This window comes from Mus pahari, chromosome 18 (genome assembly GCF_900095145.1).
Source record: "Mus pahari chromosome 18, PAHARI_EIJ_v1.1, whole genome shotgun sequence".
In the NCBI taxonomy this organism is placed as follows: domain Eukaryota; kingdom Metazoa; phylum Chordata; class Mammalia; order Rodentia; family Muridae; genus Mus; species Mus pahari.
This window is the reverse complement of record NC_034607.1, coordinates 18,230,045-18,249,970: the sequence shown is the minus strand read 5'-3', so window position 1 is coordinate 18,249,970 and position 19,926 is coordinate 18,230,045. Positions and strand designations below refer to the sequence as shown.

Here is a 19,926-nt window from a genome sequence, read left to right as displayed (position 1 = left end):
GGCAGGCTAGGGGGGCAGTACATGATGAGGGCCTAGACGGCAGGCTAGGGGCACAGCACATACACCCAGCCCATTTCTGCACTTCTAGTGAAGAAATCCATAGAGCCCACCCTAAAACAGGGTACCCCAATAGTTCAAAATTAAGGCCCCCAGAGAGTAGCAGATGCTGGAAGAGGTTTCTGAAGTTCCCATATCTGTCGAAAGATCAGACTCTCGAAAAAATAATGCAACTGCCTTTGCCACTTCCCTTGCTGTCATGGACTAACCTCGGACCAGCAGGAGAAAGTAGAAATGTACTACTCAGGATTGTGCGTGAGTACCTGTCTATGTCCAGCCCACTTGGTTCCAGTCACTTTTTATGATCTGAGCCCCAGGGCTGCTCATTTACCTAGAACCATTTACTGCCCCTCGCAGTTTAGACTCCATCTTGCCCCCTCCACCATGAGGAAGTAGATCACACTAGGCTATGGGGGAGCAACACTCTGTGACTGCCCTCCGTGCATAGCGCGTGGGTTTGTTAAGCCCTCTTGTTTATGACAGCAGAGCTGCAGCGGCTGTTCCTTTTATTTCACACGGACACGCTCCAACCTGAGGTCTAGCTAGCCACTTGGCTTCTGAACTACACTACAGGCCTGTATTTCACTATAATAAAATAAAAGCGAAGAGAAGTTTGCTTCTCCCATAGAGCTTAAAGTACCATACTCTCTTTCTGAGTGTACAGGAGGCCTGTGATCCACCCCACCCCCACAGCAACTTGTAAAGCTAAATCCCCTTTTGTTATAAATTCTTATGTCTGTTATATATTCTAAACACTACACAACACACACACACACACACACACAACTTCTGTAGGAAGGTAAGTGCTTGAATACATGAAAATGATTTTGTAATTGTAAAAATGATCAAGAGTTTAACATGAGAAAATATAAATTGGCTAGCTTTGAAAAGAAGACCTTTTATTAAGTTAAATCAACAAAATCGGGTGCAGGAAGATGCAGCTTGATAACGTCTTACAGCTGTATTTTAAACTGAGCATAAAGTTTGGAGGGTGAGTGTTGTGGGCTTGGTCTAAAGCTGATTGTATTATGTTAATTTGAGTCCCCCAAACTGCACAAGAATCCACATGTCTGCACGATACTGAGGGTCCTTGCCCTAGTTGGTTTGGATTGGTCAGTGAAGTTACTGGCGGCCAATGGCTGGGCATGGAGACAGGCAGGACTTTTAGGATTCCCAGGGCAAGGGATGGAGGAAGAAGAAGGAGGAGGGAGCGGTCTGCCATGCTGGGGGCGAGAACCAGGACACCATGCCTGAGAAGGTGTGGAGCAGAGAACATAGCTGCCATGCAGGAAGGAGCCAAAGGAATGGAGCTCAAGAGGACTGCATGATTGGGTCTAGGGCAGCAAAGACGGAAGGCAGCAGGGGGCCTGTGATTGGACGACGGAAAAGGGAGGCGGAGCTAAGAGTTGCAGAGACAGAGAATGGCTCAGAGAAGGTGTAGGAAGGCCAACATGGAAGCCGACATGAGCCAGAGTGGCTTTAACCGGCCACAGGTAGTTATGATATCATAACGTTAGAATAATTTGGGATATTGCTTTTATCATTATCAATTGTTTTTGAAAGTGATACATAAATCTGACTATTTAATTACAAGGTTTTGATTTACTTGGTTGATAGGTGGTGTGGCGGCTGACTGTGGGGTGGACGGTTATTGCAGGAAGCTTGCCAGTCCAGCCCCTCTGGGGAGTTGGCATGATAAGAGAAGCTGGCGGCATAGAGAGGGGCGTTCCCGCCCTGCTGGAGAGTTGGCGGGTAGAGACAGAGCTAGCAGGACCGCAGCGGGGCAAGAGTTGGTGGCACATGCGCGGGAACGTGCTGGTCCTTTTAAAAAATATTTGCTGCAATAATAACTCAGGAATATTGAGGAAGATTAGCCATATGGAGGTTAGGAAGTGGCCCAGCCTTTGAGCTGTTTAAGGCATATAAAACTATAAAGGCTGTGTGTGTCTCTTTCTCTCATTCAGGAATATAAAGCATTGGGGCGGGTAGTGGGGAGCACTGTGTTGGGATCATTTGGGTAGCATTAACTGGGCACAGCTTGAGTACCTGAGGGTAATTTTACATGTGGTTGTCCAGGGACAAAAATGCTTCTGCGACATTCCCAAGCACTTGGAAGAATGTTTGTAGTTAATACATGGACCATATCATCTTCAAATCATTCCATGTTACATATGCCATAGGAAAAATTCTAGAATATACATCAAACAGCCAAAACTAAGTTCCTCTGGATGCTAGAATTATGTCTCATTACTCTTAATATGATTTTATAATGAACACATATTACTCATAATAAAAATTAATTTTAAAGCATTCATTTTGAAGTAAGATAACTTTAGAAGGTCTCTCACGTGAAGGAAATTTCTTACAAATGGCAATTCTTTGCATTTTCCCTTTGATTATGCCCCACATACCTTTTCTAGTTTACAGTAGGATGACATTAAGATTACAACTAAATGAGAGAAGGAAATCTTTAAGTTACTCATCAGTGTTTTCAACTTCACATACAGCAAGCGGTACTTATAAACTCCCAAGGGTAAAATGAGAAGGTACCGGGAGCCAGTGTGCCCAACATGAATCTGTGAGCCAGCTCTGAGCCAAGGCCAAGCTGCTCTCTGTACTTGAGCCACTGTGGGAGGTGTGGTGTGGTCAGTCATTCCTGTGACCTTATGAAGGCTTCACTGTCTGACACCACAAGACAAGTGCAACCCTAAGGGGAAGAGCTGAAAGCAGCATTCGGAGTGTCAGTCAAGGCTCGCGCCCGTCCAGTCGGCACTCTGTGTTCCTAGCTGCGGGCGTGGTGAGCTGCCTGCTCTGGCTGCCTTGGGTGTTTGCTCTCCTACTTCCTAGGCATGACAGTCCCTTGCCCATCGGGAACTGGGAGCCAAAGTTAACTCTTACTTCCACGAGTCAATTTGGTCATGATATTTTGTTACAGCAACAGAACAGTGACTACTATGGGATGGTACCAGGAAGTGAGCTTCTGCTGTGCAGAACCAGACCATGTTGTTTTATGAAGGAACATGCAAGACTGTAAAATGTTGGCCTAGAAAAGAGGTGAATGCTCTAAGCAAAGCACCCAGCCAATGGCTTTCATGTCCCTGCCTTCTGCAGTTAATCCAGGCTGTGCACTCCCATCTCAAGGTTTACAGCCCGGGTGAGAGAGAGCACGAGATGTTTGTTTCTCTAGGTCTGGGTTACCTTTCTCAATATGGCTCTTTCACATTGTATCCATTTACCAGAAAGGTTCATAATTTCATTTTTCATTATAGCTAAATAGTTTTCTGCAGTATATATATATATACTGCATATATATTGCATATATATACACACATATGTATACGTGTATGTACATGTTTACGTATACATATATATGTATATATATATATATATATATATATATATATATATATATATAGTCACTTTCACTGCCCATGACTTGTGGCTTGTTTCCATTTCTTAGCTATTGTGAATAGAGCAGTCATGAATACAGAATAGCAAGGACCTGTGGAGGATGATATCGAGTCCTTTGGGCACATGCCAAGGAGTGACAGAGCTGGGTCATGGTCGACTGATTCTTAGCTTTTGTTTCCGAGTTCCCCACACTCTGATTTCCAGAGTGCATGCACCAGTTTGCAATTCCACCAACTGAGAACAGCAGCAGCCTTCTCTCACACCCCCTAGCATTTGTTGATGGATGTTTTGTTAACCTTTGCCCTTCTGACTGGGGTAAGATGAAATCTCAAAATTGTTTGATTTTCATTTCCATAATTGCTAGGGACAGTGATGACTATGTAAAAAAGGTATTCCTTAGCCTTCTGTTTTGTTTTTGGTTCTTTTGAGAACTCTCCGTTCAGACCCCTGAACATTTTTTGAATGTGATTTTGAGTCTGTCTTGTTTTCTTTTCGTTGTTGCTTCCTTGTTTGCTTTTGAGATCTTTATATATTCTGGATAAGAAAGGAAGATCAGGGCATGAGTGATCTGAGGAGGGAAATGGGAAGATGGGTAAGGGAGCTGTATTCAGGGAGGAGGAAGGGAAATAAATACAGAAGGGGGGTAAAATAATAAGGACATCAGAGAAAGCCGTAAGGAATCATACTATTAACTAGCACCTAAAGTAACCATAATGCATATAATTCAGTGTATACACACATGTATATACACACATATATCTGCATATATATGTATACACACATATATATGTATATACACATATATATCTATATATATATGCACACACACACACACACACACACACACACACACGTAGAGTTTAAATAAAATTGTCTCATCCCTGACAATGCTCTAAGAGTCAAAGGTCACCTAACAAAACCCACAACATAAGGCATGCAGATTATCGCCCTTGGTTGCCTCCCCTCCCAGATGTAACTCCCTATTGATAAAGATATGATGTCCTTCAGACTCAGGATCCAGAGGACCTAGGATGGATCTGACCTGAAAAACCTATTCTCCGAGGACGGAGTTTTCATGGTACCAGAAGGTGCCACACAAGCTGATGAAGGATGGGACAACCAACAGCTCTACCTAAATACGATGCTAACGAGTCTTAACAATGGCCAGCATGAAGCTATAATCCTAAGGATGCAGTAGTGGCATATACATGCCTTGGGAATAACCATGGGCTCTCTAATTAGACATAAGACCTACTCAACAAGAGTGAAACCATGCTTGGTAGTGGAAACCTAACCAACTGTCAAGGGCTAGTGAAGTCATGGATCGTAAGGGAGAACCTACGACTACCACTTTACTAAGCCAGCATAATCCCTAACTACATTCTAAATATTTATCCTTATACCCACAGATAAATATAGTCCTTACTTCTTATCAAAGAAACTACAACAGGCAGAGACCAGTACAGAAAACTATAATCAAAATAGAGTTGGGGATCTCAGTGCCAACTGATACACTTACAACAGAACTCCTACACCAAAGGCTCAGGGATAGTTGCAGAAAAGAGGCAGAAAGATTAACAACCAAGGGGACAGTGGGGTTTTGTGAGGTCCTATCTGCTAGGAATGTCAGGAGCTACATCCACAAAGGCTCACCAACATGACTGCCAAAACACAAGTTAACAAGGATGGTGTGACACCAAACAGACATGCTAACATATAGAGTAAAAAGCTTCCACAGCCTAACTCTGCACAAAAAACTACAGACAACTATGGTCTTCCTGGAGGGGCACACAATTTGTTATCCAATACACCAAATGGTCATTCTTGAAAATATTACATGCCAGTGACACTAAACGGAGCATATTATGTATTTAGGAATATGTGTACTTATGTATTAGGAATGATGTATATCCATACACACATATGTTTATAACAATGTTTAATGAAAAATAGAGGTCATGAATTTGAAAGAGAGCAAGAATTCCTTCTTGTTCGTATATTCCTATATGGGGGTGGGGTAGAGGAAGAAAAGAGGAGGGAAATGATGTAATTATAATGTTAAAAGAAATACCTTTAAAAGGCTGTTGTAGTAGTAGTCTCTTTCAGGAACACTGAGTGGTGCTGGGAGCTGTCTGTAGACAACAGTACAACCCACTCCTCATCAAAGAAACTTCTCCTTCCCCAGAGACCACTACAGAACTCAGTTTCAGAGGGGATCAATAACAGCAACTCAGCTACAGATCATTCCTGTGCTTTTGTAGCAAAGATTCTGGCTGTTTTTTGCCCGTGCCCCAAGAAGTTACCTGCAGCTACATTAAAAATTAATGGACTAATGTTTTTTGGCCAGAAGAAATTTCAAGACAGATAATGTTGAGTCTATGGCATTATTATTACTAAAAATATTTAGGCAGTTCTACAATGAAAATGAGCAAGTAGAGCAGAACAAAAAAATTACAAAATGCAGCGAGGATAAAAACACTAGGAAGCTTAAGGTAACAAAAAGGTTTGTGCGGAAGAGAGACTGTAACTGTCAAAGAGAATACCGAGGGTGAGTTTAGGCCTACTCTGAACTGGAAAAAGGAACACTACCCTGGTGTCAAGACCCCACCCAACTAAATTTCCAACAGATCAGAGAGAGCCTAGACACTCTGCTTCTAGAGAGCAACTGAACAAAAGCACTACTACTAATGTGATTCAGGAGACCAAGGTCCATCCCAAGCTGGCAGCTGACCTTGGGAGTGGTGTTAGAGGCATAAAGGATGCAGAAGGAAAGTAGTCATGAACCCCTTTTCCCCAGTTTCAGGGAGCCTCTCAAGCCAGGCAGCATGTGAGCAGGAGAATCCCTTTGTAACAACCTGAGGGTGAAGAGGACCTGAGGCCATTACAGGAAGCTGTGAAAGCAAAGCTTAGGATGCAATGCAGACCGCAAGGTGCTAGAGATGGCAAAGCTGTGGGGATCTACCAAGGACAGCTGAATACAGGGAGTGGAACCAGCCCGAGGGAGAGAAGTATGTTGCAGACAGCAAAGCTGGAGGGGCTGTGCCATCTAAGCTCTTTAAAACTAAAGTCCCTGAAAAGGCCATGGACCTATGGGATTTTACCTGCTGGGCTTCAGACTGGTTCAGAATTCCCTCCTCAGGTCCCCATTCCTCCCTTTGAAATGGTAATGTATATTCTCTGCCATGATATGCTGGATATACATAATTTTACTTTTATTTTACAGGGGTTACAGCTAGAAATTGTTTTTGAATCTCAGAAGATTTTGAACTTTTAAACAATGTTGAGATTGTGAAAGACTATGGGGGAATTTTGGAGCTGAGTGAAATTAATTTTGCATTATGATATGGCCGTGAGCCTATGGAAATCAAGGATTGGAATGTGATGGTTTAAATGAGAAATGCCTGTCACTGGCTCAGACATTTGGATCCTTTGTTCCCACTGGTAGCACTGTTTGGAGAACTTTAGAAGGTGTGGCCTTACTGAAAAAAAAAAAAAAATGACACTAGGGGTGGGTTTTGAAATTTGACAGCTTTGTTCCACTTCTTTATTGCTTCCTTTGTTTCAAATTTGTGGTTAGAGATATGGGCTCTCAGCCTCCTGTCTAACCATCATTTTTGCTTGCTACCTTGCATCCCTGCCACAATGGACTCACCCCTCTGAAATGCTAAGCAACATCCATTCTCTAAGTTGCCTCGGTCAAGGAACTTCACCATAGCAACAGAAAAGCAAGTAACACAGTACCTTTAAGATTGTAATATTCCAGGTAAAGCTCTCCACTGCCTTCTGTAGTTTCCGTTCCTTCAGCCCCTCCTTGGTGCCTATGCTGTGCAAGTGTTCGTGAAATTCCATGGCTGAGAGAAATAAAAACAGATGAAGGTTATTGCTTCCCTATGCTATATAGGTGGTAATGAACTGGCAACACGTATTTCCTAGATATATCTAGAACAATTCCAAGCCGCCGCACTGGAATTTCCTAAGTGTGTCTATTTAAGAACATGATGGGAGGGAACACAGATGACTCAACTCATCCACAGTGGGGGGTGTCTTTGAGGACAGCAGACACGTGCTCCTCACAGGTCTGCAGGTGGTTACCTCGGCCTGCCCTTACTTTACATACAGGCTCCCAGCAACCATGCAAAGGCTGGCCCAGGAATCTGGACTGTCAGAGGCAAGTTTCATCTACTAAGGACCAGCACTGGCACAGGACGTGGACAGTGCAAAGATGCACACTTGCTGCCGGTAAACATCAGGCCTAGCTGCTGGAAAGGGGAGAAGTAGCGCCGACATTCACTACACTGTAATTCTTTACACAGTTGATTTAACCAAACGACCAACTGCTTTTCAAAAACAGTCTCTATAGATGGGTGCTCACAGCAGTAATGGAAGAGTCTTTCTTTTATTTGGAGTCACTATAACTCATAGGTTGTTTTTTGCTTATTCCCCTATAGTCAGTCAGTCATTCCATCACTGCGCAGTGAGACACCTTCAAAACAAGACCCACACAATTCTTAAGCAATTGATTGTCTTTGATACCTCCCTTGCTTTCTAGGAAAAGATACTCTAATTTCCAAATACATTCTTCACTCCAGACTTTCCAGGGCTAGTTATTTTCTCCAAGGATAGTATATGCATGCCTCAGAGAGAGAGAGAGAGAGAGAGAGAGAGAGAGAGAGAGAGAGAGAGAGAGAGAGAGATCTGTGTATGACACACAGAGAGAGTCAGAGAGAAGGACAGAGAGAACCCATGTGTGCATAAGTGTATTATATCTGTATTTTGATCATATTCACCACCTAACTCCTCCCAAAGCCACCCTCCGCTTACATACCACTGCATTCAGTTTATATTGGCCATCTACTCCTAGACTTGAAACCCACCCTGGAGTGTGTTTACCCTATCAGGGATCACATCATTAAACAAAAATGACTCCCTTTTTGCTGCAGCTATCAAATACCAATACTTTTCAACTAGTGGTGGCATTTTGTACCCATCTTCCTTACTCCATTCTGGAATCTTGCCTAGGTCATGTAAGTGTTATATCTGCTGCCAAAAACTGCTGTAGGTTCAGGGTAGGTACAACTGTCCTGCTTTGCCTGGAAAACACTATTTACCTAATGCTATCCACCACATATGGCTCTTATAATCTTTCCCCTACCTTTACGGTAAAGAGCCTTGGGGGAGGGGTGTTGTCTTAGTTAGAATTACTATTGCTGTGATAAAACACCACGATCAAAACTAACTTGAGGAAAAAAGGGATCTATTTGGTTTATATTTCCTCATCACTGTTCATTATTGAAGGAAGTCAGGACAGGAACTCAAACAGGGCAGGCACCTGGAGGCAGGAGCGGATTCACAGGCCGTGAAGGAATGCTGCTTACTGGCTTACTTCTCTTCACTTATTCGTCCTGCTTTCTTATACACCCCAAGACCACCGACCCTGGGGAGGCCTCACCCACAATGGGCTCCGGCCTCTCATATCAATCACCAACTTAGAAAATGCCCTACAGGCTTGCCCACAACCCAATCATATGGAGGTATTTTCTCAATTTCCCTTTTCTTCAAAGACTCTACCTTATGTCAAGTTGGAATAAATAGCTTGCACAAGGTATGATATATATGCATTTAGGGCTGCAACCTCTTATTAACTGCACATTGACCAACTGAAGGTGCATATTAACTGCAGCAATTAACCAATAACTGTTTCTAGCCTCATCCATTTATGTATAAATGTCCTAGTTCCTTAAATATTACATATATTTGATATAATTTGTAATATTATATAAATAATATTACATATATTTTTTTATTCACTCCTCAGTTGATGGGCATTTAGGGCACTTCCCTTTTCAGGTAATGTGACCATCAGTGCCATGGTTTGAATGGTGTATCCCCCATAAACTTCCATATTTGAGAATTGGGAGGCATGTCACCAGGGGTGATATTTGAGCTTTCCAAAGACGCCTTTATTCTAGTCGGCTCTCTCTGCCTCTGCTTTGAGGATTGCATGTAAACTCAAAGCTATTGCCCCAACACCATGCCTGCCTGCTGCTTTGCTCCCCATATTATGGTCACGGACTCTAAGCCTCTAAAATGTTCATAAGCCCTCAAACCCTTTCTTTTATAAGTTGCTTTGGTCATGGTATCTCTTCATAGCAAGAGAATAGTAATTAAGACAAGATTTATGAACATTTTAAAAGAGATCCTGAATCCTGGTGAGTTCAGGCCAGCCTGGTCTATGGAGTTAGTTCTATAACAGTTTGGGCTACACAGATAAATCCTGTCTTGAAAAACAAAATAAAACAGCAACAACAACAATAACAACAAAAATGGAAGGAAGGAAGGAAGGAAGGAAGGAAGGAAGGAAGGAAGGAAGGAAGGAAGGAAGGAAGGAAGGGAAAAATGTTTTTACATAACTTTTGAAAATTCATGCTTAATTTCCTTTTTAGGTGGAAAAATCTTAATTCCTAACAAACCACCGTGACTCACAATAATGAAGACTGTTGAGCCAAACTTAAATTCTCTCACTTTTGTCCTTGGAGTAGGTCTTACTGAGAATGCACAGTAAGTCCTTTTACTCATGTGCTCACAGCTGAGTTCAACTGTTGGCTCACTTTTGTTTCTCTGTGTCAGTGTCCATGTGCTTTTTCTTTCTTTTTTTAAATTTACTCAGAATGCACCATGACTGCGAAGATTGACCGCTGTACCCAGGTAGGCCGTGCTTCTCCCCTGGCCTCCCTGACGTCATGCTCTGGGCCCTATCTCTTTAGTAGTGTGGTCTCTCTTTTCACTGTACTGTCTGGATGCACACACAAGCACGGGAGCACCGCACAGCGCACACTGCTCTGCACCTCGTTTTTCTTCTTTCTGTTGCACAGTGTGTCTGACCCTGGACTGGTACAGAACCTGTGTTCGTGCTTCTGACAGCGCCGGAGCCTGAGCGCTGGGTGAGCCAGTGTGGATGTGCCCAGCCCCTACTGATAGATGCTGAGAACAGTCATGTCTGCTACTTACTGCATTTATAGGAACAGAGTAACTGCAATGCTTTGCATTTATTTTATTTTTTATGGTAATAGGGATTAAAACCAGGGTCTCATGCATAGTAAGCAAGCATTCTAACAACGAGATGTATCATCAGCTTTATTTTAAGTTTCACTATTTACTTATTTTAAAAGTGGAATAAATTTTCTTTACATTTATATGTTTATGTATTGTGTATGTGTTTATGCACACATGCATATGGAAATGCAATGGCCCAGTGTGTAATGTCTGTGTTCAGAGGATAACACGCTCCAGTTGGTTTTCTCTCCTTCCATCATGTATGCCCTGAAACCAAATTCAGGTTATAAGGCTTCGTGGTAAGTTCCTTTATCCATTGAACCACCTCACTTGCCTTTTAAGTTTAATTTTGAGGTAGGGTCTCACTAAGTTTCCTGTTGCTGGACTGGCTAGAGCCTGCAGTCCTCCCACCTCAGCCCCCAGAACAGGCAGATGGCAGGTGTGTGCCACTGTACCCGGCTTCTGTACCATTTCAGTCACGTTCACTTTCTGGTTGAGTATTCTATCGTCTAAACCCCTTCCTATATGATACCATTTCAAAACAACTCTCTGCAGTGACTGATAACTGTCTCTTAGTGTCTTTAAACATTGATCAAAAACTGACACACAGGGCTGGAGCGACAGTTTAGCCCCTAAGAGCACTGTACTCTATCAGAGGATCTGGGTTTGAGTCTCAGCACCCATACGGTGGCTCAGAACCATCTGTTACTCTCCTTCTATAGGACCTAGTACCTGCCTCTGGTCTTGGAGAGCACCAGGGATGTAAATACACAGACACATGCATGCAGGAAAAACATCCATATATATAAAATAAAAAACACTTTTAAAAAGCTGACACATTTAAGGTGACTACAATAAGCTGCCAATTTAGTATTTTTTTCTGTTTTCCCCCACATTTAAAAGTATCTATGGAGCAGTCATCTAAATCCTTAATTCTTACTCTTCTTAATAGTAGCTAGAAAAATCCATCCCAACGCCCAGTTCACCAGCCATTCTGTTTATTCACCCTCTGCTCTTCTAACAAGGCACCCATGAACATCCCAATGGGGTTAACTGAACCCACTCCTCTCTGGTGCTGTGAAGAGCTCGGACAATGAGCTGCATGCTCCACCAGTTTTCTCTTTAACAGACTAAAGGAAAACAAGACACAGAAAGAAGAAAAGCAGCCAGGCTGGCAGCTGGGTGGGGAAATGGCTTGTTGTGCAAGTGTAAGCAACCACGTGTGTTCTCAAAGACTCATGCACAAAAGCCAACAGTGCTGTCATAGACTCGCAAGCCTCACACTGGGGAGTGGAGGCAAGAGGACCCCTGGGACGAGGTGGCCAGACAGACTTGTCTGCTCAGTGAGTTCCAGGCCAGTGAATGACACTACTCAACAAACAAGTGAACAGCGGCAAAGGAACTTGGGGGTGACCTCTGGCCTCCATGTCTATGCACACTCATATATGTGCCTGCCCACATGAATGTGTATACACACACACACACACACACACACACACACACACACACACACCTTGATAATAACAGGAATTACTCTAGCAAGACATAGGGGGCCTTCTAGTAGACATAAAGGACTTGTTTGGGTTGGGTATTAAGTAACCTTCCTATTTCCAAATATTTATCACAAAGAACTACCCCAATAAAAAAGAAAAAGTCCTATCTTATCAAGAAACTTAAAAACAGGGTTCCTTCCTTCTCCTTTTATAAAACAATTCTGTTTAGAAGACAGAGCGAGTTCTACAGTGGCTGGTAAAAATCAGAAAAGCAAATGTTTAGACCAAGTCATCTAGCCTGCCCCGGATGTTTTAAAACTCCCCACTGTGTAACTGTAGGAAAGAGAAGGGCATAGGGAGGAAGAGGTGGGCTGGGAGGGGGGGTGAGTCTGTGGCCACTGGACAGTGAGGGGGGGGACTGCAGCCACTCAGATGCACTACAGAGCATGGAGCTCTGAGAGTGGGGCTTCACTGAAAAGTTACAAACCTCAGCCCCCACACAGCACCTGAAACGCCGAGGTTCTCCCTCTAGGAGACTATGGTCTAAGATGCTGGGACAGGTGCAGATGCAGGCATTTTTAGCAAGTTAAGAGGGCAGGGCTAGGGATTTCTTGGAGGACGGCTGGGCTAGGAGAGTGAGGAGCTAAGTTAGGCTAGAGAGATGTGTACAGGGCTAGGCTCAGGGCTAATACTTGAAGCTCCAGAAATGACAAGACCACCAGTCCTGTCTGTCCTTCAAGGGAAGGGAGCAGGAAGTGAGGAGGGTGGGTAAGGGTCTACTTTTTCTTTCTAGTCACTGCCTCATTCACATGGACCTGATTTTTAAGTGATCTTGAACAGTGTTCTCTATGTTCTCCCTTATTTAAAAGATTCTAACATAAAACCTAATGAGGAACACTTACCTCAAGAAGAAAAGCGGAGCTTTTTGCCATGTGGGTTTTTAAAGAGCACTTTCCTATTACTGTCAGTTAATAGGCAATGATCCATAATATAAAGGTCAGGGGATCTCACCATTTTGGATAATGAGAGTAATTCTTGATTGCTGAAGTTAAAACATTAAGTTGGGCGGTGGTGGCACACGCCTTTAATCCCAGCACTTGGGAGGCAGAGGCAGGAGGATTTCTGAGTTCGAGGTCACCCTGGACTATACAGAGAAACCCTGTCTTGAAAAAAACAAAAAAACAAAACAAACAAACAAAAAAAACATTAAATGGTCAGCAAATAACACTTATTGATGATATACCACTGGTAAGCAATTTGATGACATGCCATGCTACATTGTAGTAAAGCTCATTATTCAAACATGCCAATTACTTTGCAAGAATGGCCACAGATCTCTAGGTACATAAATAGCAAACTAAGAATGGTAACTTGTGTTTAAGCAATCAGCATAACTATTGATAATTTTGTTAGGGAACACAATGGCAAAGTTTTTAGATATCATACAGCCAAGATGGTAACAATATTAAAACAATGACACAAAACATATAACAATGGCTTTGTTTGAAATAAGCACCAAAATATGTGTATGTGTAATACCAAGGTAAGATTTTTGTATTAGAAGGCATGCCTTACGGAAGATAAGACAGCCATGTGGCACAAGATAAATTGCAAAAATAGGTTATTTAAAATCATTTTAGTCTCATAAAATAAACTAAAAATAATAAATCAGACAAATTTACACTTCAGGAAACCTAAGAAAGTGACTCTGTGATTCTAAGTAATCATATACAAGATAACAGCCGATCCCTCTCACATGAATCTTTGAGGAGTAAGGCCATCTGCTGAGTGTCTCTTATCAGCAGACCACAGGTCATCCAGAGCCTGGGACATAAGCAGGGGGCGAATAGCACAGATCAGTGATGACTGCTGGCAGGCAGGGCCAGGGCCTCTCAGTTTGCCTGACTCTCCTGGTCAGGTGGCGAGAGGTACCTCTTGCTCTCTGGCATGTGAGCATTCTCGGCACTCATGCTCAGCAGTTGTACCTTTCCCTGTGGCTCTGGATTACAGTTGTTTGAGTGGCAGTCCCTCAACTCTCACACTGAGGTAGTACCCACACAGGTTTTTTAAATAAGGCTTGTTTAGTAGAGTCTTTACAGATCTTAAAAGGATAGGAAGATTAGGGACTCCCCAAAGTAGTTCTGCTGGGGTAGGAAGAAGCCCAGAAACACTGGTAACAGTCCATCAGGGACGCCTCTGAGTTGTCACCAGTGAGAAACGATGCACACTAAGAGGCCTTTGTGAGGGAGGCCTGTCTCCTCATCTGCAGCATTAGGAACTGAAACAGAGGCCCTTCCAGCTTCAAAGCTTAAGTATTTCTCACAAGATTATAGATAAGGAAACATAGATAGTTTAAAAACTGGAATTTTGTTTAGCCTGAAAAAATTACTCTGCGATAGTCATCTGCAAAAATCAGTATTAGGAGCTCTATAGCATGTGTGAGAGTCTAAGGAGCCTTGGTACCCTCAGAAAGCACTGTCTGGAGAGCGGCAGACAGCTGCTGCTGCTGCTGCTGCTGCTGCTGCTGCTGCTGCTGCTGCTGCTGCTGCTGCTGCTGTGTGGACAGTGAGAAGCAGCCTGTGGTTCAGAAATAGAAACCAGGTCAACAATAATGATGGCGGACAGGGACATGGTTCCTTGTATCTTTTTACTTCCAAATGCTCTTCCAGAACACATTTGCCATCATTTTGTACATTTCAGAGGCACATATAACTTGTCACATTATCTTGGAGTTAATTCTTAACAAAATAATTATGTTTTCCCTGTTGGTCTATATCCCAAACACTAGTTTGGTTTCAACTAAATGATATAAATGACTGAAAGTACAACTCATCATGTTTCCTTTAAAGGGAAAAGTGCACCGGGGACACCAGTTAAGAGAGGCAGCAGAGGCCAGAGCAGATGCCGCAGTCAGCACAGCACCGTCACGCTAGCACAAGGCCTTCAGCTTATTCCCACAATCCATGTAGAAAAGTCAGCTGAGACAGCACTTGTTGACAATCCCAGTGCTGGGGACGGAGGGGCTGGGGGGGCAGGGGACCCTCGGGCCAGCTACAAACAACCTGGAAGATTTGGTGAGCCCAGGCAATCAGAATCCCTGTTAAGTGAATGTTACCTGAAGAACAATACCAGAAGTGGTCCTCTGTCCTCTACACACACACACACACACACACACACACACACACACACACACACACACACAGACACACAGGCAGGCAGGCAGGCAGGCAGGCAGGCAGGCAGGCACTGGTAAAGAGACCAGGATTCTTCCACATACCGCCAGACATATAAAGCCAGGGGTTACAGTTAATTCCCAGTTAAGAAGCTAACATCTTAGTGGTTAACTAGAAGTGTGGTCCTGTGAAAGGGTGACTTGAGGGCCAGGCGCTGTATTACTCAACAGTCAGAACAGATAAGACATTTAAAGGAATCAAAGCTTGAAGGCTGAGAACACAGGACACAACCCAGACAGAGCCACAGAGTCACAAGTGCATGCTTAGAGGTGACTAAGCCCAGGAGCCAGCAAATGGTCAGAGTCTCACACTGAGACCTGCCACAGCTGCTCCTTCAAAACATGTTTTTACATGGTATGTGTGTGTGCGCGTGCACATGCGCACATGGGTAAGCTCAAGTGTCTGAAGAGGCCAAGGCACTGGGTTCTCCTGGAGCTGGAGTTACAAGCAGTACCAGGGAGACGGACTCAGGTCCTCTGGAAGAACAGCACTAGCTCTTTAACCACAGAGCCGCCTCTCCTGACGGTTACTCTTTTTGATTAAAAACAAAAAGCACCACCACCGCAACAACAAAGCAAATCGACAAACACCACCACCACAACAACAACACAACAACACCACAACAACAACTCAGACTGTTTTAAAGCCTTGGTTACTCTATGCGCCCAAACCCTGCATGCAGTTAAGATTCCTCTGGTCGCAGACTGCTCTCAGAGAAGAACAGTAGGTCATTTTACTTCTGGGGTACTAACCAAGGAGAGAACCTGCTTAAATACTCTCATTGTGATGACACTGAGAACTAAGGAAACAACAAATGGAAAATCCCTGGCTAGGTGATCTCCAAGGGTTTAATTCCGTTCCAAATCACAGGCCACATGAGAAAGAACCATGTTAGTCCATTGGTCAATACTGGAGTCCATTAGGTTTGTAACTGCAGTTTTTAAACACACAGTTTAAAAACTTGTATGATCACATGAAAATATGCCAATTAGATTTTTATATAAAGAAACACTTTTGAAAGTGCTTTTCCAGTGTGTTGTGTGTGTTTGTGTGTGTGGGGGGGAGAAATACATGGACACATACATATGGGTTTGTGGACATGTACTGTACAAGTGTCTGTGCGTCTGTGTGTAGAGGCCAGAGGTTGAAATTGTGTGTCTTTCTTCAGCCAGTCTGCACCTGACTTTCTGAGACAAGGTCTCTGAGGGAAGTCACAGATTGGCTACATGGCTGATGAGGGAACGCTGCAGGTGTCTGCCTCATCACCAGCAGAGGGTTACAAAAGCCCACCACACCCACCTGTTCAATGGGCTCTGGAGATCCAAACGCAGTTTACCCTGCTGCACAGAAATGCTTTACTGAGGGTTACCTCAAGCCAGTCACTGATTCTCCACATGCCATGTCCTCAGAATTGATACAAACGGGCATCTGGTCACATAATTATCCAAATAGTACTTCAAAATGCTTTATAATTACAATAGTTTAAGTGGATGTTTTAGGAGCTTCAGATTTAATGATAAAAGTCAAGGTAACATTGGTAGACTATCATGTTTTTCAAAATTAATCAAATAAATACATCAAATGATCTAATTAAACCAGCCTGAAACAAGAGCACATGTATCCACAACTATACTAGAGCACACTGAAGAGAAATGTCGAAGCCTACTGCTTCATCTCAGCACAAATACCACTGGAAACCCATCATCATTCCTCAGTGTGAGGCCCAGCATATGCACATATATGTACACATATATTAACTATGGTTAACAAAAGCACAGAGAAGCAACTCTCTGTGTAAGGAGATGGAACTAAATCAGAAAGAGTATTGTTTCCTCAGCTCATCGAAATCAGAGCCGTTTTCCATAATCAAATATAACACAGGTGACCTTTTAAACATCCTGGTTATGGTATCTTCTATAAATTCTAAATATAGGAGATTAAATACAGCATATAATACATGCTAAACTTCAACAGTCAAGAGAGGTACATTGATCTTAAAACAATGTACTTAAAGATTAGTTTTATTTTACCCTTTAAACTACTTAAAAGTTATTTTGAAGTTACCAAATTAAGTATAGTAGGTTTTTGCTTCCATGGGTTCTATATCTGTGGATTCGACTAACTCCTGATTGAAAATGTAGTTACACTGATAATTAGTGCTTAGCTGAAAATTTACTTTGCTGTCCATTCTAAAAAAATTTCTCCCATCAAACAAAATCACAAGATCATCTCTACGTTTCAAAAGATGGAAAGTGAAATCAAAGAGTAAAATTCATAAATGGTCTCAAAACTTAACTAGATTGCATCATAACTTTAACTTATTTCCAATTCCCCAAATTCAGCATAAGGGGCTGTTTGCTACCTAGAATATAGAATCTACATGACAAGGGCTTTTAGGACATAGGTAGAGGGCAAATCATCAACCGCATCGAAAATGCTGTAGCACAATGCACTGCCCTGAAATGAAACTGCAGCCCTCTGACTGGACTCTTTAACTAATTTCCGCACAGTCCATTTAGATACACAGCCTTGATTAAGTCCTCTGCCCAGCCCGGGTGTGGTCTGGTGTGTATGTGTGAGCACAGGGGTATTTCATCTTCATCCTGTGGAGGTGTGGAAATGCCTAGTTACTTCCCAAATGGCTCAGGGTTGCAGTCTCCTTTTCTTGGCCATCTTCCCAAAACAATCTTGGCATTAACAAAAGCCAAGTTATTTTAAGATGGATTTTTGAACTGTTAAATCCTATTCCACATGAGACAGAATAGATAAACCAGCTCTCTTAAATATAGCCCTGAAACCAGATGGATGGCAAGATCCGTGTGATGCTGAATCCACCGCAGTGCAATTTGTGAATGAATTAGACGAGTCTCTCTCCCTCCGCCAGCATTTTCCATCTGGGCAAATCTAGGTGAGCGAAATTGCATAACTTGATGTTTTTTGGGAATTTAACTATCCCGCACAGACATGTGCCTCATTTGGGGAACAGAAGAACTAAACTCAGCCAGAAGCTCCTCCTGCGCTGCCTGTCACAGAGGGACGCAGCGGCCACCTTACCACAGGCACTGAGATAAGGCTTGCTTGCTCTTCTCTCTTCATTGGTGAGATGGTAGAATACTAGCATTAGCAAAACCCTAGGTCTGCTCTAAGCACTGAAAAATATATTTATTGACATAAATAACCACACCCTATAGAACGCACCCCACCACGCCCCATCTGCAGTTCTCTTCCATTTTATTTACTTCTAGATAGACAGTGCGACACAACACATTAAAAAGCCTAAACCTACAGGCCAATGCACAGAAAGTGTCTTTCCTTTCTCCATCTATTAGCTTCCATGCCCACCTCCAGCTAAGCTGTTACCTCAGGGGCCTTCCAGAGAGGAAATATCACAGCCATGGGCTCTGTACTTCTAGCCCCATCTTTTAAAACAAATACTGCAAATAATATATTTTTAAAAAATTATTATGTGCATATTTTTACATATATGCATATAGTCTGTGAATACATATCTTATATATGCACACACATACATATTATACATAATATTCATTATACATATGTATAATATACTTTAGCAGGGCTTTCTTGTTGAATATTTAGATTGTTCTCAACACTGCAAAGAAAACTTTGCCAAGTATGTAATCATATCTGCACAACGATCCTAAAAATAGAATTGCTGACTCAAAATACATGTAATTTACAAGTCTGAGATTTTCTGTGTGGCTTTCCTAAGTTTGAACTCAACTTAAGCATGCCAGCTCTCAGACAGTTACAATTTTCCCTGATGGTCTTCCAAGCTCTCACAATGCATGTGTAAAGAGTCCTTAGGTCTCTTGATTAGCCTGGATTTGATGCAGGACAGCCAGCATCCCTTTGGCACACCTCACCCGTTCTTTAGGCCAGCATGCTCACCTGACCACATAGGCTTCTGCACTTCAAGTGTGTGTATTTATCTCCTGACACAGAAGCACTGGAGGGTCAGTCCACAGTTGTACTCAACTCACAGTCACCTTTATACTTACGGTTTCCAAATTTATTACCTCTAGCCTAGGCCTATCTTTTCAACTCTACACTGGGAAGTCAGGCAAGTCACATTTAACTTCACTCCAAACAAACCATGATCTTTCCTCTCAATTTCATACTGCCCAGGTTTGCTACAATGGTGAATAGAAGCTCCATCTCTCAAGGCTGGGGCAAAGATCTCAACCCATTCCCATTCCCCTCTTTTTATCCTACTACCCATAAGTAATTTACTAGTAAATACTATCAGCGCGACCTTCAGATTGTAAATTTGGGCCACACAGAAATTGTTCAAATGTGTCTAATAACCACGTTTGCTAACCTAAGAGCTCAGTAGACAGCCCTGTGCCTGCATCCCAGCCTCATCTGCATGTGATGGCAGAGGGTTTTACTGTTCTGTGCACTGTTCTCGGTGTCTGGAGTGCGTGGAATAAACAGACGCCCAAGCCTGAGAACTTTAGGTGAAAGAAAACAGACCCTGTCTATGAATATGAGCAATTACAAGGTGTGCGAGAAGGTAATGGCTGTTAAAGGGAAGAGAGTAGAGCAGGGCCAGGGGTCCGTGGGAGAGTGCTGCTAAGCTCTCAGAGTTGCCCTGGCTTCCATCTGCTGCTGGGATAAAATATGCTGACACAGCACCATAGCACTGTAGGGAAGAA

At 42.9% G+C, this 19,926-nt stretch overlaps 1 protein-coding gene across 1 annotated transcript in view; it reads right to left on the bottom strand.

Annotated features, from left to right (window-relative positions):
• Window positions 1-19,926, bottom strand: part of Plcl2 (phospholipase C like 2) — a 174,863-nt gene that overhangs the window by 15,253 nt on the left and 139,684 nt on the right. The window contains exon 5 of the mRNA XM_021217704.2: window positions 7,210-7,319. Within this exon, the coding sequence (XP_021073363.1) occupies window positions 7,210-7,319 (110 nt within the window). The remainder of the gene's footprint in view (window positions 1-7,209; window positions 7,320-19,926) is intronic.